We start from the raw sequence: 23120 nt of genomic DNA, 5'->3' as shown, positions 1-23120 counted from the left end.
GTCCCACAGACTTTCCGACTAAGCCAATTTCCAGTCTGAGGAGGTGCTTTATAGTGGCTATGAATTAACCTATCCCTAAGTGACCTGCCCTTTCTGTATGTTATCAATTGGGGGCAAGATCTCCCTCAGGTCCGAGTCAGAAAGTAAGATACCCCAGAATCTCCTCAGGATCCCCATAATCTTCTGATTTTGGACATCATAAGTACCAATGATCCTCATCATGTTCATCTGAGGGGCAGGCCGTTCTCGTGAAGACAATAGGGATATGAAGGGAGAATTGGAAGGCTTCCTCTGAAAGTCTGTAAACTGGGTGTATCGTAGAGGCATGTCTAGCAGTCAGCGATATCTCACCAATAGGTTGGCGATATCTCACCAATAGGTTCTATGGGGCTACACCAAGAGCAGTGTGGGAAGCACTTTTATGCCCTCCTGAGGCAAGACCCAGTGTCTAATCAGACCACAACTGTGATCATTTACATATCTACAAGAGACATAACTGAATGCAAAGTATAGCAGCAATCTGACATTTCTATCTGATTGTGTTATTTTGTTTTGTTAATGAGTGTACTATCTGTCTTTCTAGAGAGGGAGATAATCCACTAGTTGTAGTATCCACAAAATTAGTGTCCAGAAAGGGTTAGTGATGATTATGTTCTGTTCTAATGTGAATGTGCCCCAGCACTGGTGTTTCCCATGTAATAACAGTGACATCACTGGTTAAGAAGTCCGGTGTCTGTGATGGGACCAAATCCCACACTACACGTTTCAGAAAACATATGCAGTTTCTTTCCTTTTATAAGTGGCCCAATGTAATACTGTTTTGTTTAATTAATAAAAAAAAATTAATTCACTGTCTGAAATAAATGTCCATTAGCTTCTCTGCTGGTATTAAGATGCACTTATATGATTTATTATGCAATATTGTATTCAAGTCATTGATGCATAGGGGTTGTCTGGATTCAGTTGCTTTTTGGAGAATGGCATCATTCAACTATGTAAATTGCTTTTTCTTCCTCTTCTATAACTGGCGGCTTTACTTTGCATCTACTGTTCTATTTTTTATTGTACTATTTTTCCAAAAGCAGGAAAAAACTAAAAATGGTAAACAAGATAGGATTTCCATCTAAAACTTTTCCCACATTCTGAACGTGAATATGGCTTCTCTCCTGTGATGATCAGAAAGGGTTGACTTTAGAGTAAAAAATGTCCCAAATTCTGAAAGGGTTTCTTCTCAGTGTGATTGATTTGATGTCTAAATAGATCTGATTTCTGGATAAAACTATTTTCCAAATTCAGAACATTAAAATGGTGTCTCCCCTGAGTGAGTGTAGCGACTTCTAACAACATCTGATTTCTTACATTCTAACCATTTTGTGGCCTGTTTGAGCCTTCATGTTGAAGCCACATTTTGGAAATCTGTCATGTGTCCCCTTAGTACGGCATACATATTAGGACATCGTCAGACATCATCCACAACTCCATCCTCCGTCAGGAAAAACTCCCTCCTACCCCAGACTTTAGACAAAACTCATTCCTCCCTCATTCAAAACTCCGTCCTCCCTCATCCAAAACTCTGTCCTCCCTCAGACATCAGCCAAAACTCTGTCCTCCCTCATCCAAAACTCCGTCCTCCCTCAGACATCAGCCAAAACTCCGTCCTTCCTCATCCAAAACTCTGTCCTCCCTCATCCAAAACTCCGTCCTCCCTCATCCAAAACTCCGTCCTCCCTCATCCAAAACTCCGTCCTCCCTCATCCAAAACTCTGTCCTCCCTCATCCAAAACTCCGTCCTCCCTCAGACATCAGACAAAACTCCGTCCTCCCTAATCCAAAACTCCATCCTCCCTCAGACATCAGCCAAAACTCCGTCCTTCCTCATCCAAAACTCTGTCCTCCCTCATCCAAAACTCCGTCCTCCCTCATCCAAAACTCTGTCCTCCCTCATCCAAAACTCCGTCCTCCCTCAGACATCAGACAAAACTCCGTCCTCCCTCATCCAAAACTCCATCCTCCCTCAGACATCAGCCAAAACTCCGTCCTTCCTCATCCAAAACTCTGTCCTCCCTCAGACATCAGCCAAAACTCTGTCCTCCCTCATCCAAAAACTCCATCCTCCCTAACTCAAAATACGCCCTACTACACACACTCTTCACCTGACAGAGCTGCTAGCTGCTGGAGAGGCAAAGGACCTGTGATGACGTCATGACCATGTGACGAGTCACGTGTGTGGGAGGGGTCAGATGTGCACAGCAGCTGGTAGAGAGTACAGAACTGTAGCCATCAAATAGAGCTGTGTACTAGAGATGTGTGTGTAACCTGCATGTAGCAGAGCTGTGTACTGTGTAGCAGAGCTGTATGTGTAACCTGCATGTAGCAGAGCTGTGTACTGTGTAGCAGAGCTGTATGTGTAACCTGCATGTAGCAGAGCTGTGTACTGTGTAGCAGAGCTGTATGTGTAACCTGCAGGTAGCAGTGCTGTGTACTGTGTAGCAGAGCTGTATGTGTAACCTGCATGTAGCAGAGCTGTATGTGTAACCTACATGTAGAGAGCTGTATGTGTAACCTGCATGTAGAGATGTGTACTGTGTAGCAGAGCTGTATGTGTAACCTGCATGTAGCAGAGCTGTGTACTGTGTAGCAGAGCTGTATGTGTAACCTGCATGTAGCAGTGCTGTGTACTGTGTAGCAGAGCTGTATGTGTAACCTGCATGTAGCAGTGCTGGGTACTGTGTAGCAGAGCTGTATGTGCAACCTGCATGTAGCAGAGCTGTGTACTGTGTAGCAGAGCTGTATGTGTAACCTGCATGCAGCAGAGCTGTGTACTGTGTTACAGAGATGTATGTGCAACCTGCAGGTAGCAGTGCTGTGTACTGTGTAGCAGAGATGTGTACTGTGTTACAGAGATGTGTGTGTAACCTGCATGTAGCAGAGCTGTGTACTGTGTATATAGAGCAGTGTGTGTAACCGCATGTAGCAGTGCTGTGTACTGTGTTACAGAGATGTGTGAGTAACCTGGGAACTATAAAAAAGTGTAAAAAAAAAAAACATACAAATTCAGATCACCCCCCTTTTCCCAAAATGAAAATAAAAGAACTAAAAAAAATACACATCATGGGTGTCGCAATGTGTAAAAACATTGTATAAAAATATATTCCCCATACGGCAAACAACAAAACAGAAAAAAAAAAAGTCCAAATGTCCGATTCGCCGTTTTTGGTCGCTTCATTTGCTACAAAAATTAAAATATTAAAGGGGTTGTCCGAGTTATGAAAAAAAAATATATAGCACTGAAAATCTGATATATAACTGAGCTAAGCAAGTTTTATGCAAAAAAATATATATATTTATTTCCTCATTTCCCTGGTTCTTTTCTTGCCCTATGTTTACATGCAATAAAAACCATCTCTGCCCCTCCCCCTGCTCTGCAAAGGGAGTGAATACAAGAGCTGCCCTGAGAGACATGTCTGCCTGCTGGGAGACTCTGCAGCATGTTGTATGTGTAGGACTACAAGTCCCAGCTGTATAATGACACTGCTAAGGGAGTGAATACAAGTGCTGCCCTGAGCGACATGTCTGCCTGCTGGGAGACTCAGCAGCATGTTGTATGTGTAGGACTACAGGTCCCATCTGTATAATGACACTGCTAATACACACAGGATCTTCCCCCTACCTTCTTGTGCAATGCTCTCTCTAGTATATCAACTCCAGTGCCCAGCATTATCTTCTCACTGCCTGCAGAGCTGTGCAGCTGAAGGGGTTAAGAATCCTAGCAGAGAGTAGACGGCAGTGAAGGGGGCGTGGCCAGCACAGTGACGTCTCGTTTACAGGCTTGTAAACGACCTTTATCAGAGCAGGGAGAGAAGCTGACATCACAGGTCATGTGATCCTCAGTGAAGTCTGAGAAATCAGCCACTGGAGATAAAGTGAGTGAATTGGAAAGCTGTTACATTTGCTTAGTTAGGAACATAGAAAGAACAAAAAAATAACTCGGATGACCCCTTTAAGTGATCAAAAAGTCTTAAACACCCCAGAATGGTATCAGTGAAAAGTTCAGATTGCCCCGCAAAAAATGAGCGCCCACCCAGCTCCGTACGCATAATTACAAAAAAGTTATAGGGGTCAAAATATGGCGACAAAAAAATAAATCAGATTCTGGAATTGGTAGCCCTAATTAATAAATATATGCAACATGAATGCACATATGCCGCTTCACACAAAACTAGATCACAAGTGTTAGGCCTCTTGCACATGAACGTTGTTGGTCCATTCCGTGCATTGGGGACAGCAATTTTCAGTCCCCAATGCACGGGCAACGTGCGTGCAGCAGCCGGGACAGATCCAGACCCATTAAACTTTAATGGGTCCGTGAACATGTTCAACTTTTTTTGCTGTGCGGAGACATGGCCAGAAACACCACGAAAGTACTCTGTAATGCTTCTGTGGGGTTCCGATCCGTGTTTCCGATCCGTTCAAGTGAATGGCTCCACATCACGGATGCGGGATGCACACGGCTGGTGCCCTGTGTATTGCGGAACCGCCGTATGTGGTCCACAATACAACCACAGGCACACAGCGGCCATGTGCAAGAGGCCTTACAAAGATGGGATTTATGGTGCACATCCTCTTATGCTTCCCAAATTCCACAGATTTATATCACACAGCTACTTACAGTTGTGCTGATAAGTTTACATACCCTTGCAGAATTTATGATTTCTTAACCACCTCAGCCCCCAGTGCTTAAACACCCTTAATGACCAGATCACTTTTTACACTTCTGACCTACACTACTTTCACCGTTTATTGCTCGGTCATGCAACTTACCACCCAAATGAATTTTACCTCCTTTTCTTCTCACTAATAGAGCTTTCATTTGGTGGTATTTTATTGCTGCTAACATTTTTACTTTTTTTGTTATTAATCGAAATTTAACGATTTTTTTGCAAAAAAAATGACATTTTTCAATTTTAGTTGTAAAATTTTGCAAAAAAACCGACATCCATATATAAATTTTTCTCAAAATTTATTGTTCTACATGTCTTTGATAAAAAAAAATGGTTTGGGTAAAAGTTATAGCGTTTACAAACTATGGTACAAAAATGTGAATTTCCGCTTTTTGAAGCAGCTCTGACTTTCTGAGCACCTGTCATGTTTCCTGAGGTTCTACAATGCCCAGACAGTACAAACACCCCACAAATGACCCCATTTCGGAATGTAGACACCCTAAGATATTCGCTGATGGGCATAGTGAGTTCATAGAACTTTTTATTTTTTGTCACAAGTTAGCGGAAAATGATGATGCGTGCAAAGTAGTTTGAAATCAAAATCTGTAAAAAATGGCCGGTGAAATCCGAAAGGTGCTCTTTGGAATGTGGGCCCCTTTGCCCACCTAGGCTGCAAAAAAGGGTCACACATGTGGTATTGCTGTACTCAGGAGAAGTTGGGCAATGTGTTTTGGGGTGTCATTTTACATATACCCATGCTGAGTGAGATAAATATCTCGGCAAAAGACAACTTTTCCAGTTTTTTTTATACAAAGTTGGCATTTGACCGAGATATTTCTCTCACCCAGCATGGGTATATGTAAAATGACACCCCAAAACACATTCCCCAACTTCTCCTGAGTACGGCGATACCAGATGTGTGACACTTTTTTGCAGCCTAGATGCGCAAAGGGGCCCACATTCCTTTTAGGAGGGCATTTTTAGACATTTGGATCCCAGACTTCTTCTCACGCTTTAGGGCCCCTAAAATGCCAGGGCAGTATAAATACCCCACATGTGACCCCATTTTGGAAAGAAGACACCCCAAGGTATTCAATGAGGGGTATGGCGAGTTCATAGAAAAAAAAAAATTTTGCCACAAGTTTGTCCCTTTCCGCTAACTTGGGACAAAAATTTCAATCTTTCATGGACTCAATATGCCCCTCAGCGAATACCTTGGGGTGTCTACTTTCCGAAATGGGGTCACATGTGGGGTATTTATACTGCCCTGGCATTTTAGGGGCCCTAAAGCGTGAGAAGAAGTCTGGAATATAAATGTCTAAAAAAATTTACGCATTTGGATTCCGTGAGGGGTATGGTGAGTTCATGTGAGATTTTATTTTTTGACACAAGTTAGTGGAATATGAGACTTTGTAAGAAAAATAAAAAATAAAAAATAAAAAATTTCCGCTAACTTGGGCCAAAAAAATGTCTGAATGGAGCCTTACAGGGGGGTGATCAATGACAGGGGGTGATCAGGGAGTCTATATGGGGTGATCACCCCCCTGTCATTGATCACTCCCCTGTAAGGCTCCATTCAGATGTCCGTACGTGTTTTGCGGATCCGATCCATGTATCCGTGGATCCGTAAAAAACATACGGACGTCTGAATGGAGCCTTACAGGGGGGTGATCAATGACAGGGGGGTGATCAGGGAGTCTATATGGGGTGATCAGGGGTTAATAAGTGACAGGGGGGGGTGTAGTGTAGTGGTGTTTGGTGCTACTTATTACTGAGCTGCCTGTGTCCTCTGGTGGTCGATCCAAGCAAAAGGGACCACCAGAGGACCAGATAGCAGGTATATTAGACGCTGTTATCAAAACAGCGTCTAATATACCTGTTAGGGGTTAAAAAAATCGCATCTCCAGCCTGCCAGCGAACGATCGCCGCTGGCAGGCTGGAGATCCACTCGCTTACCTTCCGATCCTGTGAACGCGCGCGCCTCTGTGCGCGCGTTCACAGGAAATCTCGCCTCTCGCGAGAGGACGCGTATATGCGTCCAGGAGGAATGAATCGACCACCTCCAGGACGCGTCGCTGCGTTCGGCGGTCCGGAGGCGGTTAAAGGGGTATTCTCATCTTCCCTTTTCATACTTACCTTCCTTGAGCGCGACGTTCACTTCCTGGATTTTCTCCCGGCCGGGCCGCGCAATGTCCTGAACGCGCACGCCGCCGCGCATGTGCCATGGTGACTTATTACTGGCCTGTATAGTACAGAGTCGGCGTGCGGGTTCGCGGCTCTGTACTATACTGGCCAGGAAGAAGTCATCATGGCGCATGCGCGGCGGCATGCGCGTTCAGGACATTGCGCGGCCCGGCCGGGAGAGAATCTTCAATCTTCTGCGCAAGCGCAGCCCAGGGGGATTCGACAGGAGAGGTGGCCGTAACCAGGGGAGACCAAAGACAACATCAGGTAAGAGGGGACTTATTTTCTAAAAAAGGGTAGGAATTGGGTAATGAAATGTAGAAAAATTATCACTGTCAAATCATTAACAGATTTAACAGTGATCATTAAGATGAGAATACCCCTTTAACCATTGTTCAGAGAATATGAATGATAACACGGACACTTTTCTCTCGCTCATGGTTAGTGGTCGGCTGAAGCCATTTATGTCAAACAACTGTGTTTACTCTTTATAAATCATAATCACAACACAAACTCCCTAAATGACCCTGATCAGAAGTCTACACACCCTAGTTCTTAATATCATGTATTGCCCCCTTTAACATCAATGACAGCTTGAAGTCTTTTGTGGTAGTTGTGGATGAGGCTCTTTATGTTCTCAGATGGTAAAACTGCCCATTCTTCTTGTTGAAAAAAAATAAGCAATTCCACCACAGTTTTATGGGATTTTTATTTACGACATTCGATGTGCGATAAAACTGACTGGTTACTTTTATTCTACAGGTCAGATCGAATCCGGCGATACCTTATATGTATAGTTTTTCTTGCGTTTTATACAATGGGTGACATTACACATTACGACACCCATGATGTGTATTTTTTTAGTTCTTTTATTTTCATTTTGGGAAAAGGGAGGTGATCTGAATTTGTATGTTATTTTTTTACACTTTTTTATAGTTCCCAGGTTACACACACATCTCTGTAACATAGTACACAGCTCTGCTACATGCGGTTACACACACTGCTCTATATACACAGTACATAGCTCTGCTACATGCAGGTTACACACACATCTCTGTAACACAGTACACATCTCTGCTACACAGTACACAGCACTGCTACCTGCAGGTTGCACATACATCTCTGTAACACAGTACACAGCTCTGCTACATGCAGGTTACACATACAGCTCTGCTACACAGTACACAGCTCTGCTACATGCAGGTTACACATACAGCTCTGCTACATAGTACACAGCTCTGCTACATGCAGGTTACACATACAGCTCTGCTACACAGTACACAGCACTGCTACCTGCAGGTTACACATACATCTTTGTAACACAGTACACAGCTCTGCTACATGCAGGTTACACATACAGCTCTGCTACACAGTACACAGCACTGCTACATGCAGGTTACACATACAGCTCTGCTACACAGTACACAGCTCTGCTACATGCAGGTTACACATACAGCTCTGCTACATGCAGGTTACACATACAGCTCTGCTACACAGTACACAGCTCTGCTACATGCAGGTTACACATATAGCTCTGCTACACAGTACACAGCTCTGCTACATGCAGGTTACACATACAGCTCTGCTACATGCAGGTTACACATACAGCTCTGCTACACAGTACACAGCACTGCTACCTGCAGGTTACACATACATCTTTGTAACACAGTACACAGCTCTGCTACATGCAGGTTACACATACAGCTCTGCTACACAGTACACAGCTCTGCTACATGCAGGTTACACATACAGCTCTGCTACACAATACACAGCACTGCTACATGCAGGTTACACATACAGCTCTGCTACACAGTTCTGCTACATGCAGGTTACACATACAGCTCTGCTACACAGTACACAGCACTGCTACATGCAGGTTACACATACAGCTCTCTACATGCAGGTTACACATACAGCTCTGATACACAGTACACAGCCCTGCTACATGCAGGTTACACATACAGCTCTGCTACACAGTGCACAGCACTGCTACCTGCAGGTTACACATACATCTTTGTAACACAGTACACAGCTCTGCTACATGCAGTTTACAGCTCTGCTACACAGTACACAGCACTGCTACATGCAGGTTACACATACAGCTCTGCTACACAGTACACAGCTCTGCTACATGCAGGTTACACATACAGCTCTTCTACACAGTACACAGCTCTGCTACATGCAGGTTACACATACAGCTCTGCTACACAGTACACAGCACTGCTACATGCAGGTTACACACATCTCTAGTACACAGTTCTATTTGATGGCTACAGTTCTGTACACTCTACCAGCTGCTGTGCACAGCTGACCCCTCCCACACACGTGACTCATCACATGGTCATGACGTCATCACAGGTCCTTTGCCTCTCCAGCAGCTTGCAGCTCCATCAGGTGAAGAGTGTGTGTAGTAGGGCATATTTTGAGTTAGGGAGGGTGGAGTTTTGGATGAGGGAGGACAGAGTTTTGGCTGATGTCTGAGGGAGGACGGAGTTTTGGATGAGGGAGGACAGAGTTTTGGCTGATGTCTGAGGGAGGACAGAGTTTTGGATGAGGGAGGACGGAGTTTTGGCTGATGTCTGACGGAGTTTTGGATGATGGAGGACGCAGTTTTGGCTGATGTCTGACGGAGTTTTGGATGAGGGAGGACGGAGTTTTGGCTGATGTCTGAGGGAGGACGGAGTTTTGGATGAGAGAGGACGGAGTTTTGGCTGATGTCTGAGGGAGGATGGAGTTTTGGAGTAGGGAGGACGGAGTTTTGGCTGATCTCTGAGGGAGGACAGAGTTTTGTCTGAGGTAGGACGGAGTTTTGGATGAGGGAGGACGGAGTTTTGGATGAGGGAGGACGGAGTTTTGTCTGAGGTCTGTGTCACGGCTGAGGATGGGGAAAATCCTTAGCCGTGCGATGCTAGATGATGTTATGGCTGCTCGGCCAGGACAACAGGATTAGGGAGCAGGTCACCTCCTAAAGCGTCCCTAACCTGACCCTAACTCCTAGCTGCATGGGCCGACCTTTAAGGTAGGAGGACCCATGCTCTGGAATCTCGGATCCCTAACTCACCCTCCGACCGGGCCCTAGACTAGGAGTCAAGGTAAGACGGCCTGTTCCTACTGGACACAGACGAACAGGGGTCTTACTGGCCAAGCTGCAGGCAAAAGGGGAACACAAACAGACTTACGGATATGGCAGGTGAACTATCCGAGTTCCACCTACCTGCCACAGCCTTGCTGACTGGATCCCTGTGCAAACAGGAATCCAGATCCATAAGCTGCACTAAACAACATAGGAAAATCCCAACAGACCATCACATAGACATCACACATAAAGATGAACATAAACTTAATGTGACATTATATTTATGAACCAAAAGGGTGGCTCTCACTGGCAGTTGGTAAACACAGGAGGCTGCTCCAGCTAAGCATGGCTGAAGCAACCTACTGAGCCATGCCAAACACCAAGGTTATATAGGCCTAAGTGGCCACACCCACACAATCAGACACACCCCGTGACTCATACACACAGAAAGGGAGTTAACCCTTCCAAAACCACAGGGAAGGGAAAACACCAACTTAAAGGGGAAGTGTCAAAACGAAAGTCACACTGTGGCTGTTGCTGCAGGCAACGACATGGGTGGCCACCATGTCCTTGGAGTCAGCCCGAAGGCCGGGACACTGCCACCACATGTACACACTATACAAAACGTTGCTGCGAGCAGCCACAGTGAAGGGAAAGGTCTCAGTGCACACGTAACATAAACACAGTGCACACCATACATACATACACACACACCTAACAAAGCGGTAGCTAGGTGTAACCGCATGAAGATGCCGCAAGCTGCCTAGCACCAGCTCAGGCTGCTATCTGCGACAATCTCCAACCACTTGTTGCCCGCGGCAACCACAAGTGAGGCAACACACAAGCAGCCCTCACCTGTGGTTGAACAACCATAAACAAACCGCAGGCAACCGCATGCGGTTCAGGAGTCACAGTCATAGCCATGGCCGTGACAGTCTGATGGAGTTTTGGATGAGAGAGGACGGAGTTTTGCCTGACAGGGGATGGAGTTGTGGATGATGTCTGACAATGTCCTAATATGTATGCCGTACCTTAGCAGAGAATAACTAAACTGTACTAGTTTTGCTCATCCAGGAAATTCTGACAGTTTTAGTCAAATATTCTGCTTTATCACATTGAAAGAAATTGCTTATATTTATTAAAAATGCAATATATATATATATATATATTTATTTCAAAATCTTATATATACAGTACAGACCAAAAGTTTGGACACACCTTCTCATTCAAAAAAGTTTTCTTTATTTTCATGACTATGAAAATTGTAGATTCACACTGAAGGCATCAAAACTATGAATTAACACATGTGGAATTATATACATAACAAACAAGTGTGAAACAACTGAAAATATGTCATATTCTAGGTTCTTCAAAGTAGCCACCTTTTGCTTTGATTACTGCTTTGCACACTCTTGGCATTCTCTTGATGAGCTTCAAGAGGTAGTCCCCTGAAATGGTTTTCACTTCACAGGTGTGCCCCGTCAGGTTTAATAAGTGGGATTTCTTGCCTTATAAATGGGGTTGGGACCATCAGTTGCGTTGAGGAGAAGTCAGGTGGATACACAGCTGATAGTCCTACTGAATAGACTGTTAGAATTTGTACTATGGCAAGAAAAAAGCAGCTAAGGAAAGAAAAACGAGTGGCTATCATTACTTTAAGAAATGAAGGTCAGTCAGTCAGCCAAAAAATTGGGAAAACTTTGAAAGTAAGGGCTATTTGACCATGAAGGAGAGTAATGGGGTGCTGCGCCAGATGACCTTGCCTCCACAGTCACCGGACCTGAACCCAATCGAGATGGTTTGGGGTGAGCTGGACCGCAGAGTGAAGGCAAAAGGGCCAACAAGTGCTAAGCATCTCTGGGAACTCCTTCAAGACTGTTGGAAGACCATTTCAGGGGACTACCTCTTGAAGCTCATCAAGAGAATGCCAAGAGTGTGCAAAGCAGTAATCAAAGCAAAAGGTGGCTACTTTGAAGAACCTAGAATATTACATATTTTCAGTTGTTTCACACTTGTTTGTTATGTATATAATTCCACATGTGTTAATTCATAGTTTTGATGCCTTCATAGTCATGAAAATAAAGAAAACTCTTTGAATGAGAAGGTGTGTCCAAACTTTTGGTCTGTACTGTATATATTCTAAATCTTTATCAGAAATATATTCCCATTTGCTTAGTTATTTTAAATATCTATCAATTGAGGAACTAAGTCATCTGTAATAAAAGGGAAGGCAATCTTTATTTCCTGCCGACAGTGAGACAACCAAATAACACATGATACAATGTTGACAAGCTCTGCTTAGCAGCTGTCTGATTATACTAGGAGTCCAGGCTTTATAGACGGTTCCTTATGTAAGCAATAAAGAAATTTTCTATATAATAATAATCGCTATAACTAGGCAGGTTAGTCGATACTTTGCATAGAACATATAACAGGATATTTCTATAGAATATTACATCATGATGAGGCAGGATGTTCTATAAACCGTTGACCCAGATGTTCTCTGCAGTTGTGCTTTATTACCCAAGTCAAGTTTACAAAAATCACTTTGTTATCCCTTAAAATAAATAGAATTTCAAAAACTTTTCCAACATGGTGTAGTGGATGAATCCGGTTATGTCGGAGCTGCTTCAACTGAAGAGATTGGTCACCACCTCTGTCCAAGGCACAATGGATGGATCTGTGGAGTTCTGGTGCCAGAGCTACTGTAGACCAGCTGATTGGTGGGGGTGCCAGGTGTCAGACCCCCCCCCCCCCACCTATCTGATACTTATGGCCTATCCTACAACAGGCCATCAATATCACATTAGTAGAAAACCCCATTAATGACATACACATTATTGTCATTTAGAGCATGGGGAGGTTTAATGGTCCAAGCATAATTTTTACTTCTTGTGCAACCCACCAAATGTTTGCTATTGTTTTTACATATCACATAGGGGTTCTTTATTAATATGTTTAGTGATTTTTTTTAAATCTTATTTTAGTTTTATTCGGGGGAAAAAGTCGTTTTATTTCAAACTTCAGCTGCTTATTCTTCAAATATGCAAATTGACACTAAAATAAATGGTTAAAATGGGTTCCCAGTTTTGGTCATTTTAATAGTTTGTATTTTATGATATATTTTGGTACTTTTAAGATACATTTTGGCAGGTGGGACATTTACGCATTTTTATTTTGCAATTTTCTTTATAACTGGGGCATCCACATGTGGCAAGTGATTCTTGTGTGGCATAACGGCCCTGCCTGGCAAGGTAGAAACCACTATGTGCACAGAACAAGCAATCACCAACAGAATATATTAAGGGGAAGCGTCTAAAACTATCCCTAAGAACAGTACAGGATCACTACTACCCCTTTCCATCCGAGCTATTGTCATTACTTCTAGAAGTACAGATGTAGCAGGGTTAACACACAAACTCAAATTTCTTAACTCAAAATAGTCACAAATGTAACCTATCCAATGAATATATTTTATATCATGTCATCTTCAACCATAAAACTAAAAATTCCAGAGCTGGTGCGACATACAATAAAGAAAACAATCAAGGATTCCCCCAGTGGTAAATTCATGTGAGATGAGTGAACCACATGACTTCTACAAATACAGGGGTGGCGGGGACCCCACTTGTTGGATTTATCTACAGGTACATTTTGGTCAGGGTGTGCAGATTAAGATGGTATACCTTTAGGAGGGCGAGTAATGGCTTCTATGTAATGAGGCAATCCTAGCTGGGGTCACTTTTTGGGAGAACTTGCACATTACTGATGAAATGTGTCCAGTAAGACCAAAGATGACAGTTTTTTTTTATGTTACAAATACTTATAGGTGTAGAACAGACCGGGGATGGAATAGGCAGATTGTTATCCTTTTATATCAGGCCCTGGTTTTGTGCTTCACCAGGTATGGTTGAAAGATACACTACTCCCATAGATTTATGATGTGTCACGCAGACAGATTTACTCTTATCAGTGGTGGCCCCTCTCTCTATTACTACCCCTGTTCTGTCCCATGCTCAGTTAGAGGTAGGTGGAGCATCCTTAAAAATGAGTTTAGGGATTTAAGTCACAAGCTTAGGGCAAAGACCTCAAACTTAGTGTTTTCCAAAATACTACCTGTACCACGAGCCACACAAGAAAGGCGTGGGAGATTAGGGAGGTTAACAAGTGGCTGGTGTAGGAAGGAGGGGTTTGGGTTCCTGGAGAACTGGGCCGACTTCTCTGTCGGCTACAGGCTCTATCGTAGGAATGGGCTGCACCTCAATGGGGAAGGGGCAGCTGTTTTGGGGGAGAAGATGCATAGAAGGTTGGAGGAGTGTTTAAACTAGGGACTAAGGGGGTGGGGGGAATTACGTTTAATTACGTTATAGAAGGAGAAGATAGTGGGGGGAAAGGTAATAGAACTGGGGGAGGAATGGAAGGAGGGAGTAGAACAGTTTAGAAGTAAAGGTGTAGGGTAAAAAATATACATAAACCTCTTAATTGTATGTATACTAATGCCAGAAGCCTAATAAAACTGGTGAACTGGAATTAGTGATGTGTGAGGAGGACTATGACATAGTGGGAATAACTGAGACATGGCTGGATGATAACTATGACTGGGCGGTTAACGTACAGGGTTACAGTCTGTTTAGAAAGAAAAATCGCCAAAACCAGAGAGGGGAGGGGTCTGCCTGTATGTAAAGTCCTGTCTACATCCCACACTCCGAGAAGATATAAGTGAGGGACATGAACATGTGGAGTCACTGTGGGTAGAAATACATGGAGAAAAAAAAAAAACAATAATAAAAAATGCTAATAGGAGTTTATTATAAGCCACCTAATATACCAGAGTCCAAAGAAAATCTACTACTAAACGAAATAGAGGAGGTGGCAAATCATAATGAGGTGGTTATTATGGGGCACTTCAACTACCCAGATATAGACTGGGAAACTGAAACCTGTACAACTCATAAAGAAAACAGGTTCTTGGCAATAACCAAAGACAATTACCTTTCCCAACTGGTTCAGGACCCGACTAGAGGGACGGCCATACTGGACTTAGTATTAACCAATAGACCTGACAGAACAACAGATGTGCAGGTTGGAGGATACCTGGGGCATAGTGACCATGAAGTAATAACCTTCCAATTATCATTCAAAAGAGTGTTTCTTCAGGGAGGAACAAAAATACCAAACTTCAAAAAAGCATAATTTAGCCAACTAAGAGAGGCCATAGGACTCACTAACTAGGACAAAGTCCTAAACAATAAAAATACAGCCACAAAATGGGATATATTTTTAAAAGCATCCTAAAATCTAATTGTGAGAGGTACAGACCTTATGGGAATAAAAGGTTAAGCTAAAAGAAAAAAAACTATGTGGATAAATAGCAATGTAAAGAAAGCAATAAATGACAAAAATAAAGCATTTAAAATCACTAAAACAGGAGGGTGGCGAGGAAGCATTAAAATACAAGGAAAAAAAATTGAATATGTAAAAGACAAATAAAAGCAGTCAAACTAGAGACAGAGAGAGATTCGTTGCCAAAGAGTAAACCTAACCCTAAAATTTTCTTTAATTATATAAATGGTAAAAAGTATAAATTTGAAGGTGTTGGCCCTTTATAGAGTAATGCAGAGTTGCAGAGAGTGATGAGGAAAAAGCTAATATTTTCTTCTCCACTGTATTCACTGAAGAAAATAAACCGTCAGATGAAATGAAGAATGTGAAAGTAAATTCCCCATTAAAAGTCTGACCCACGAAGAAGTACAGCGGCGTCAATGGACAAATTGCTGTGATCAGATGGCATACACCATTGTATCCTAAGAGAATTAAGTAATGTCATAGCCGGACCCTTATTTCTGATATTTAAGGACTCTACAGGTGAAACTCAAAAAATTAGAATATCGTGCAAAAGTTCATTTATTTCAGTAATGCAACTTGAAATTGGAATTTTGTGAAAAGGTTCAATATTCTAGGGTCAAAATGTCCCACTCTAGTCAGCTAATTAATCCATAACCCCTGCGCAAAGGGTACCCGAAATTGTGACTTTAGGGTTTTCATCAGTTGTAAGGGTACTTTCACACTAGCGTTTTTGTTTTCCGGTGTTCAGTTCTGTCACAGGAGCTCAATACCGGAAAAACTGATCGGTTTTATCCTAATGCATTCTAAATGGAGAGCATTCAGTTCAGGATGCATCAGTTCAGTCCCTCTTACGTTTTTTTGGCGGAAAAAATACTGCAGCATGCTGCAGTTTTATCTCCGGCCAAAAGCACTGAACACTTGCCGGAATGCTGGATCCGGCATTAATTTACATTGACGTGTATTAGTGGATTGGGCACATGCGCAGACCTTTGAATCTGTGAAAAAAAAAAAATACCGGATCCGGTATTTCAATGCATTTGTCAGACGGATCCGGATCCGTCTGAAAAATGCCATCAGTTTGCGTCCGGATCCTCTGCTGCAAGTGTGAAAGTACCGTAAGCCATAATTATCCAAATTATAACAAATAAAGGCTTGAAATATCTCGCTTTGCATGTAATGAGTCTATCTCATATATTAGTTTCACCCTTCAAGTTGCAATACTGAAATAAATGAACTTTGCACGATATTAAAATTTTTCGAGTTTCACCTGTATACTGACAGGGGGTGTTCCACAGGATTGGCACAAAGCAAATGTGGTGCCAATATTCAAAAAGGGTCCAAAAACAGAGCCCAGAAACTATAGGCCGGTAAGTTTAACATCTGTCGTGGGAGAACTGTTTGAAGGTTTTCTAAGAGATGCTCTTTTGGAGCACCTCAATGAAAATAAGCAAATAACACCATATCAGCATGGCTTCATGAGGGATCGGTCATGTCAAACTAATATAATGAGTTTCTATGAGGAGGTAAGTTCTAGACTTGACAGCGGCGAATCAATGGATGTCGTATATCTGGACTTCTCCAAAGCATTTGACACTGTACCACATAAAAGGTTAGTATATAAAATGAGAATGATTGGACTGGGAGAAAATGTCTGTATGTGGGTAGCCGGCTCAGTGATAGAAAACAGAGGGTGGTTATTAATGGTACATACTCAGATTGGGTCACTGTCACTAGTGAAGTACCACAGGGGTCATTATTGGGCCCTATTCTCTTCAATATATTTATTAATGATCTTGTAGAAGGCTTGCACAGTAAAGTATAAATTTTTGCAGATGACACTAAACTGTGTAAAGTAATTTACACTGAAGAGGACAGTATACTACTACAGAGGGATCTGGATAGATTGGAGGCTTGGGCAGATGAGGTTTAACACTGACAAATGTAAGGTTATGTACATGGGAAGGAATAATGCAAGTCACCAGTACATACTAAATGGTAAAACACTGGGTAACACTGACATGGAAAAGGACCTAGGAATTTTAGTGAACAGCAAACTAAGCAGTAAAAACCAATGTCAGGCAGCTGCTGCCAAGGGCAATTAGATAATGGGTTGCATCAACTGGAATGGGGCAACTACAGTACCCTGAAAGATTATCAAAATTAGGGTTATTCACTTTAGAAAAAAGACGACTGAGGGGAGATCTAATAACTATGTATAAATATATCAGGGGTCAGTACAGAGATCTATCCCATCATCTATTTATCCCCGTGACTGTGACGAGGGGACATCCTCTGCGTCTGGAGGAAAGAAGGTTTGTACACAAACATAGAAGAGGATTCTTTACGGTAAGAGAAGTGAGACTATGGAACTCTCTGCCTGAGGAGGTGGTGATGGTGAGTTCACTAAAAGAGGGGCCTGGATGTATTTCTGGAGTGTAATAATATTACAGGCTATAGCTACTAGAGAGGGGTCGGTGATCCAGGGAGTTATTCTGATTGGAGTCGGGAACACATTTTTTCCCCCTAAAGTGGGGAAAATTGGCTTCTTCCTCACAGTTTTTTTTTTTGCCTTCCTCTGGATCAACTTGAAGGATAACAGACTGAACTGGATGGACAGATGTCTTTTTTCAACCTTATAAACTATGTTACTATGTTACATCCTATCTGTCATTCCACTTGACTGCAAATAACTGGCCATTTACAAGTGTGAATGATGCCCCTTTTTTCCACATGTCTGAACACCAGCTCTTGCGGGAATCCAGCTCTATTTTTTGGACTTTCACATATAGGCCCCTGTATTTGCAGTCTTACAGGAATGGAGGGTCCCCATACTGATCACAGGCAGGGTGGTACCTTTCAGAAAATTTTATTTTTTTTATTCTCTCACCAAACATTTCTGTTTAGAGGAGATATATATATATATATATATATAAAAAAAAAAAAACTTAGTTTCACTTTTAACTGGATCTATCCTTTGATTACCAATATTCATTCAATACAGGAGACTATGTTTGTTTGGGACCACTGTGAGAGCTCCCCAATCATCGCTCCAAGCCCTTGGCTAAGGCTACTTTCACACCTGCGTTAGGTGCGGATCCGTCTGGAATCTTCATAGACGGATTCGCACCTATAATGCAAAAGCTTGTATCCGTTCAGAACGGATCAGTTTGCATTATTCTTAAAAAAAAGTCTAAGTTAAAACTGTCAATGGGGGACAGATCAGTTTTCAACTGCACCATATTGTGTCAGTGAAAAGGGATCCGTCCCCATTGACTTACATTGTAAGTCAGGACGGATCCGTTTGGCTCCGCATCGCAGCGTTTTGGTGTCCGCATCCAGAGTGGAACGGAGGCAAACTGATGCATTTTGAACGGATCCTTATCCATTCAGAATGCATTAGGGCTGAACTGATCCATTTTGAACCGTTTGTGAGAGCCCTGAAACAGATCTCACAAACGGAATTCAAAACGCCAGTGTGAAAGTAGCCTTACTCTAGTAACTGAAAGCAAGGCGCTGTTTTATCTCCCTGTAAAAAGAAGTATCTGAAGGAATGAACCCAGTTAGTGATCACCATAAAAACACATAAGGAAGGTCACTAACGGGCTAACCATGAAGATGGCTTTTCTTATATATGGGTTTTTTGATGTTTAACAAGAGATGATTTACGGTTGAAACATTTCCCACATTCTGAACATGAAAATGGCTTCTCCCCTGTGTGAATTTTCTGATGTACAACAAGATTTGATTTAAGGGTAAAACATTTCCCACATTCTAAACATGAAAATGGCTTCTCCCCTGTGTGAATTTTCTGATGTACAACAAGACTTGATTTAAGGTTAAAACATTTCCCACATTCTGAACATGAAAATAACCTCTCTCCTGTATGATTTCTCTGATGTATAACAAGATATGATTTTTGCTTAAAATATTTTCCACATTCTGAGCATGAAAATGGCTTCTCTCCTGTGTGAACTCTCTGATGTCTAACAAGTTCTGATTTACTGTTAAAACATTTACTACATTCTGAACATGAAAATGGCTTCTCCCCTGTGTGATTTCTCTGATGTTCAAAAAAAGCTGATGTCTGCTTAAAACATTTCCCACATTCTGAACATGAAAATGGCTTCTCTCCTGTGTGATTTCTCTGATGTATAACAAGAGCTGATTTATTCTTAAAACATTTCCCACATTCTGAACATGAAAACGGCTTCTCTCCTGTATGAACTCTCTGATGTTTAACAAGTTCTGATTTCTGATTAAAACATTTACTACATTCTGAACATAAAAATGGCTTCTCCTCTGTGTGAATTTTCAGATGTACAACGAGTTCTGATTTAAATCTAAAACAGTTACCACATTCTGAACATGAAAATGGTTTCTCTTTTACGTGAGCTGTTTGATGTTTAGCACTTCCTCTGTGACTTTTATTCTGTGTTACAGTCTGTGATAAATCAGAAGATCGGACCTGTTTAAAAGAATCAAATGATGCATTGTTGCTGTGATTGGATGAGGGTATATCTTGCATATTGGCATGCTTTTCAAATGTATCGCGTGTGATACCACAATCATCTACTTCAAAATCTGAAGATACCAGATGTTTCTCTAAGTTCCTGGTACAGTCATCTGCCAAGAACAAAAGACATTTTATTATTGATGAATAACATTAAAATTGTATTGAAGTTTTATAACTTTTCCAATAAAAAAAAATCCACAGAAATTACAAGACCTGGCACAAAATTCAATCATCAATTGACTAAAACAGTGGTGGCCAAATAGACCACAATCTAATAGTAGACCGAGGGGCATAACTAGAAAACGCTGGCTCCCACCTTGAGCTGCAACCCCCACCCAATCAGTCATTTAAAAGATTTATTATATATATATATATATATATATATATATATATAAATAAAACATTTCCTAGCGCTGGACAAGAGGTGACAAATCCCCTCTTAGTGCCTTACACATTAGTTAGCTCCTCTCAGTGTCCCTTTCACAGTGGAATTCCCCTTTAGTGCCCTCTTCACAGTATTGATGTTCCCCAACGCCCCCACTCAGTAGAATGTCCTCTTGAGGTCTCCAAACAATAGTTATGCCCCTAAGTGCCCCCACACAGTAGTTATGCCCCCTGCAGTAGTGCTGTCCCTTAGTGTCCCCTTTACATCAGTGAAGCTCCTGTACTGTGAATAAAGTTAAAGTAAGGCCTCATGCACATGGCCGTTGTTTTGGTCCACATACGAGCTGCCGTTTTGGCGGCTCGGATGCGGATCCATTCACTTCAATGGGGCCGCAAAAGATGTGGACAGCACTCAGTGTGCTGTCCGCATCCGTTGCTCCGTTCCGTGGCCCCGCTAAAAAAATATAACAGCTTTGCGGACAAGAATAGGCATTTATATTAAAGGCTGTCCGTGTCGTTCTGCACATTGCGGAACGCGCACGGACGCATCCGTGTATTGTGGATCCGCCATTTGCGGACCGCAAAACACACCACGGTCGTGTGCATTAGGCCTAATACCGAGCACATCACGCTCTTCCTGGCAGCAGGCAAATATCTGGTGTGAAAAAAGGCCAGAATAAAATAGACACTCAGCTTTTCATGGCTATTTTTCAACCATTTTTGAATCCCTTTCTTGGTCGTCTGGACGTTTTGCATTAATTTTTAATGGCCATCATTTGATGATGATTTAGATGATTATTAGCTTTTTATTTAATTACCAACCCCTGCAGTATACATAATGTCCCCCAAAGTAGCCCCAGTTAGTAATAATGTTCCCCAGGGTGGCCCCCCATCAGTAATAATTAATCATCACGAGTAGAGAAAAGTCGCTCTTCATTTGGTGCTAAAGGACCTACACTCTCAGTGGGATGATGTCACCACGCACTCCTAAGCACTAATGCTGGGAGAGCATGGTGATGTCATCACATTGGTAGCACAGGTCCTTCCGCACTAAGGGAGACTGCCTTGTGTGTGCAAGCGGATAAGGCTATTTATTTTATTTTAACCCCTAAAAGGCCATTTTTACACTAGTGTACCCATTTTAAACGGCCATTACATGGATGCACTCCTGTCTAAATGGCCATTAAAAATAGTCCCATTGATTTACATGGGGTCCATCTGGCAGTGAAAACCGCCACAATTTTTTTACAAACACTATTCACTCGCATAAAAAAAAATGGCCATGTGAATAGCGCCATCGAGTTCAATTCATTCTAAAAACAGCTGTGTGCCATTTTTCACTGTTGTGTGAATGTAGCCTTATCCTGCAGCCTTTCCCGATTACACAAACTACATATAGCGCCAAAGAATAATCCCTTGACCCGAACATCATCACTGCAGCTAGGACACTGTGCACACCGAGGTCTCTCCAAATCTCAGTCCTGTCACTCTCAAGTAAACAAACTGCATGGCCCACACCATAACATCTTCCTTTTTTCATGTATTTATATTAAAGGGGTTGTCTCATCAGAGACATGGGCGGCAATTCGCCAGGATATGCCCCTATTGTCTGGTAGGTGCGGGTCCCAGCAGTGGCACCCGCACCTATCTCCTAAACGGAGCCCCAAAAGTGGTGGAGGATGTACTGTGCATGCGCAGCACTGGCTTGACTATATCAGTCAGGCCCATAGAAGTGAAGGGAAACCGTGGCTGGTCATGCACAGTGCGCTACCATTCACTTCTATGGGGAGAGCGCTTCGTGGTGGCCAGACCAGAGTCCTCCAGCCACCACTTTGGCCCGCTCCGTTCTCGATATAGGTGTGGGTCCCAGATGTTGGACCTGCACCTATCAGACAATGGGGGCATATCCTAGTGATATGCCCCTATTGTCTCAGATGAGCCAACCCCTTTAAGTGCTTGCGATTCATATATACTGTACACACCATCCAAAGATTATGAAAAGTATATCACTAGAGAGAGACCAATTTCTTGAAATACATTTCAGGTGTAATTCTGAAGAATCAGTCAGAAGAGGGAACAAATAAATTCGACCAGAATCAAATCTGCTCCTATTGGCCTGATAATCTGTGTATGACTCTCTGGCAGATCTACTCCTTGGCATCAGCTGGAGGTGTGTGACGATGCCACCTGCCACACTGAATACCCTGCACTGGAGGCTGGACAAGACAGTACACATATCAAACTGGGCCAGTTCCACCCACTGTTCCAATCCCTCTCCCAGAAGTCTATGGAGTCAGTGGACAGGCTATGTGCAGAAGAAAGGGCACAGTCCAGGTACGACTGAACCCTGTTGTTCAGGCAATGCTTGTCCTTTTGCTGATATAAGTCAGGTTGGCACAGCACTTAAAAAGACTTCCATCACATTAAGAAAACTAAATTGGCTGCTGCTGCTGCTGTGCCTTCTGAAACTTATTGTAGGGGTAGCACCACCAGAAAGGGCAGGAGGTCTCTGACTCAGCCAGGTTGGAGATGGGACTCCTGGACAGAAATGCAGGTGACAGGCATCAGTAAAACCTTCTCCCCTTTTTGCTTTGATTGCAATTATCTCAAAGCATGGTTATCCAGTAGTTGTCACTTTGCTTGATGCTAACCACATGCTTGCCAGGATGTAGGCAACCAAGCATGCAGTTTGTCATGCTCACAAGCATGCCTAAGGACCCAGTTCTTTAAAGAGGACCTTTCACCTGGAAAAACATTGTGAACTAAGTATGCTGACATGGAGAGCGGCGCCCAGGGATCTCACTGCACTTACTATTATCCCTGGGCGCCGCTCCGTTCACCCGTTATGTCCTCCGGTATCTTTGCTCAGTAAGTTATAGTAGGCGGTGTCTGCCCT

General features: G+C 42.7%; 1 protein-coding gene across 1 annotated transcript in view; it reads right to left on the bottom strand.

Moving 5' to 3' along the window:
• Positions 1 to 23120, bottom strand: part of LOC121003517 (zinc finger protein 208-like) — a 1049660-nt gene that overhangs the window by 445579 nt on the left and 580961 nt on the right. Inside the window, exon 8 of the mRNA XM_040435419.1 lies at positions 18980 to 19618. Within this exon, the coding sequence (XP_040291353.1) occupies positions 18980 to 19618 (639 nt within the window). The remainder of the gene's footprint in view (positions 1 to 18979; positions 19619 to 23120) is intronic.

This window comes from Bufo bufo, chromosome 6, assembly GCF_905171765.1.
Source record: "Bufo bufo chromosome 6, aBufBuf1.1, whole genome shotgun sequence".
Taxonomy (NCBI): domain Eukaryota; kingdom Metazoa; phylum Chordata; class Amphibia; order Anura; family Bufonidae; genus Bufo; species Bufo bufo.
This window is presented reverse-complemented; position numbering and strand designations above follow the sequence as displayed.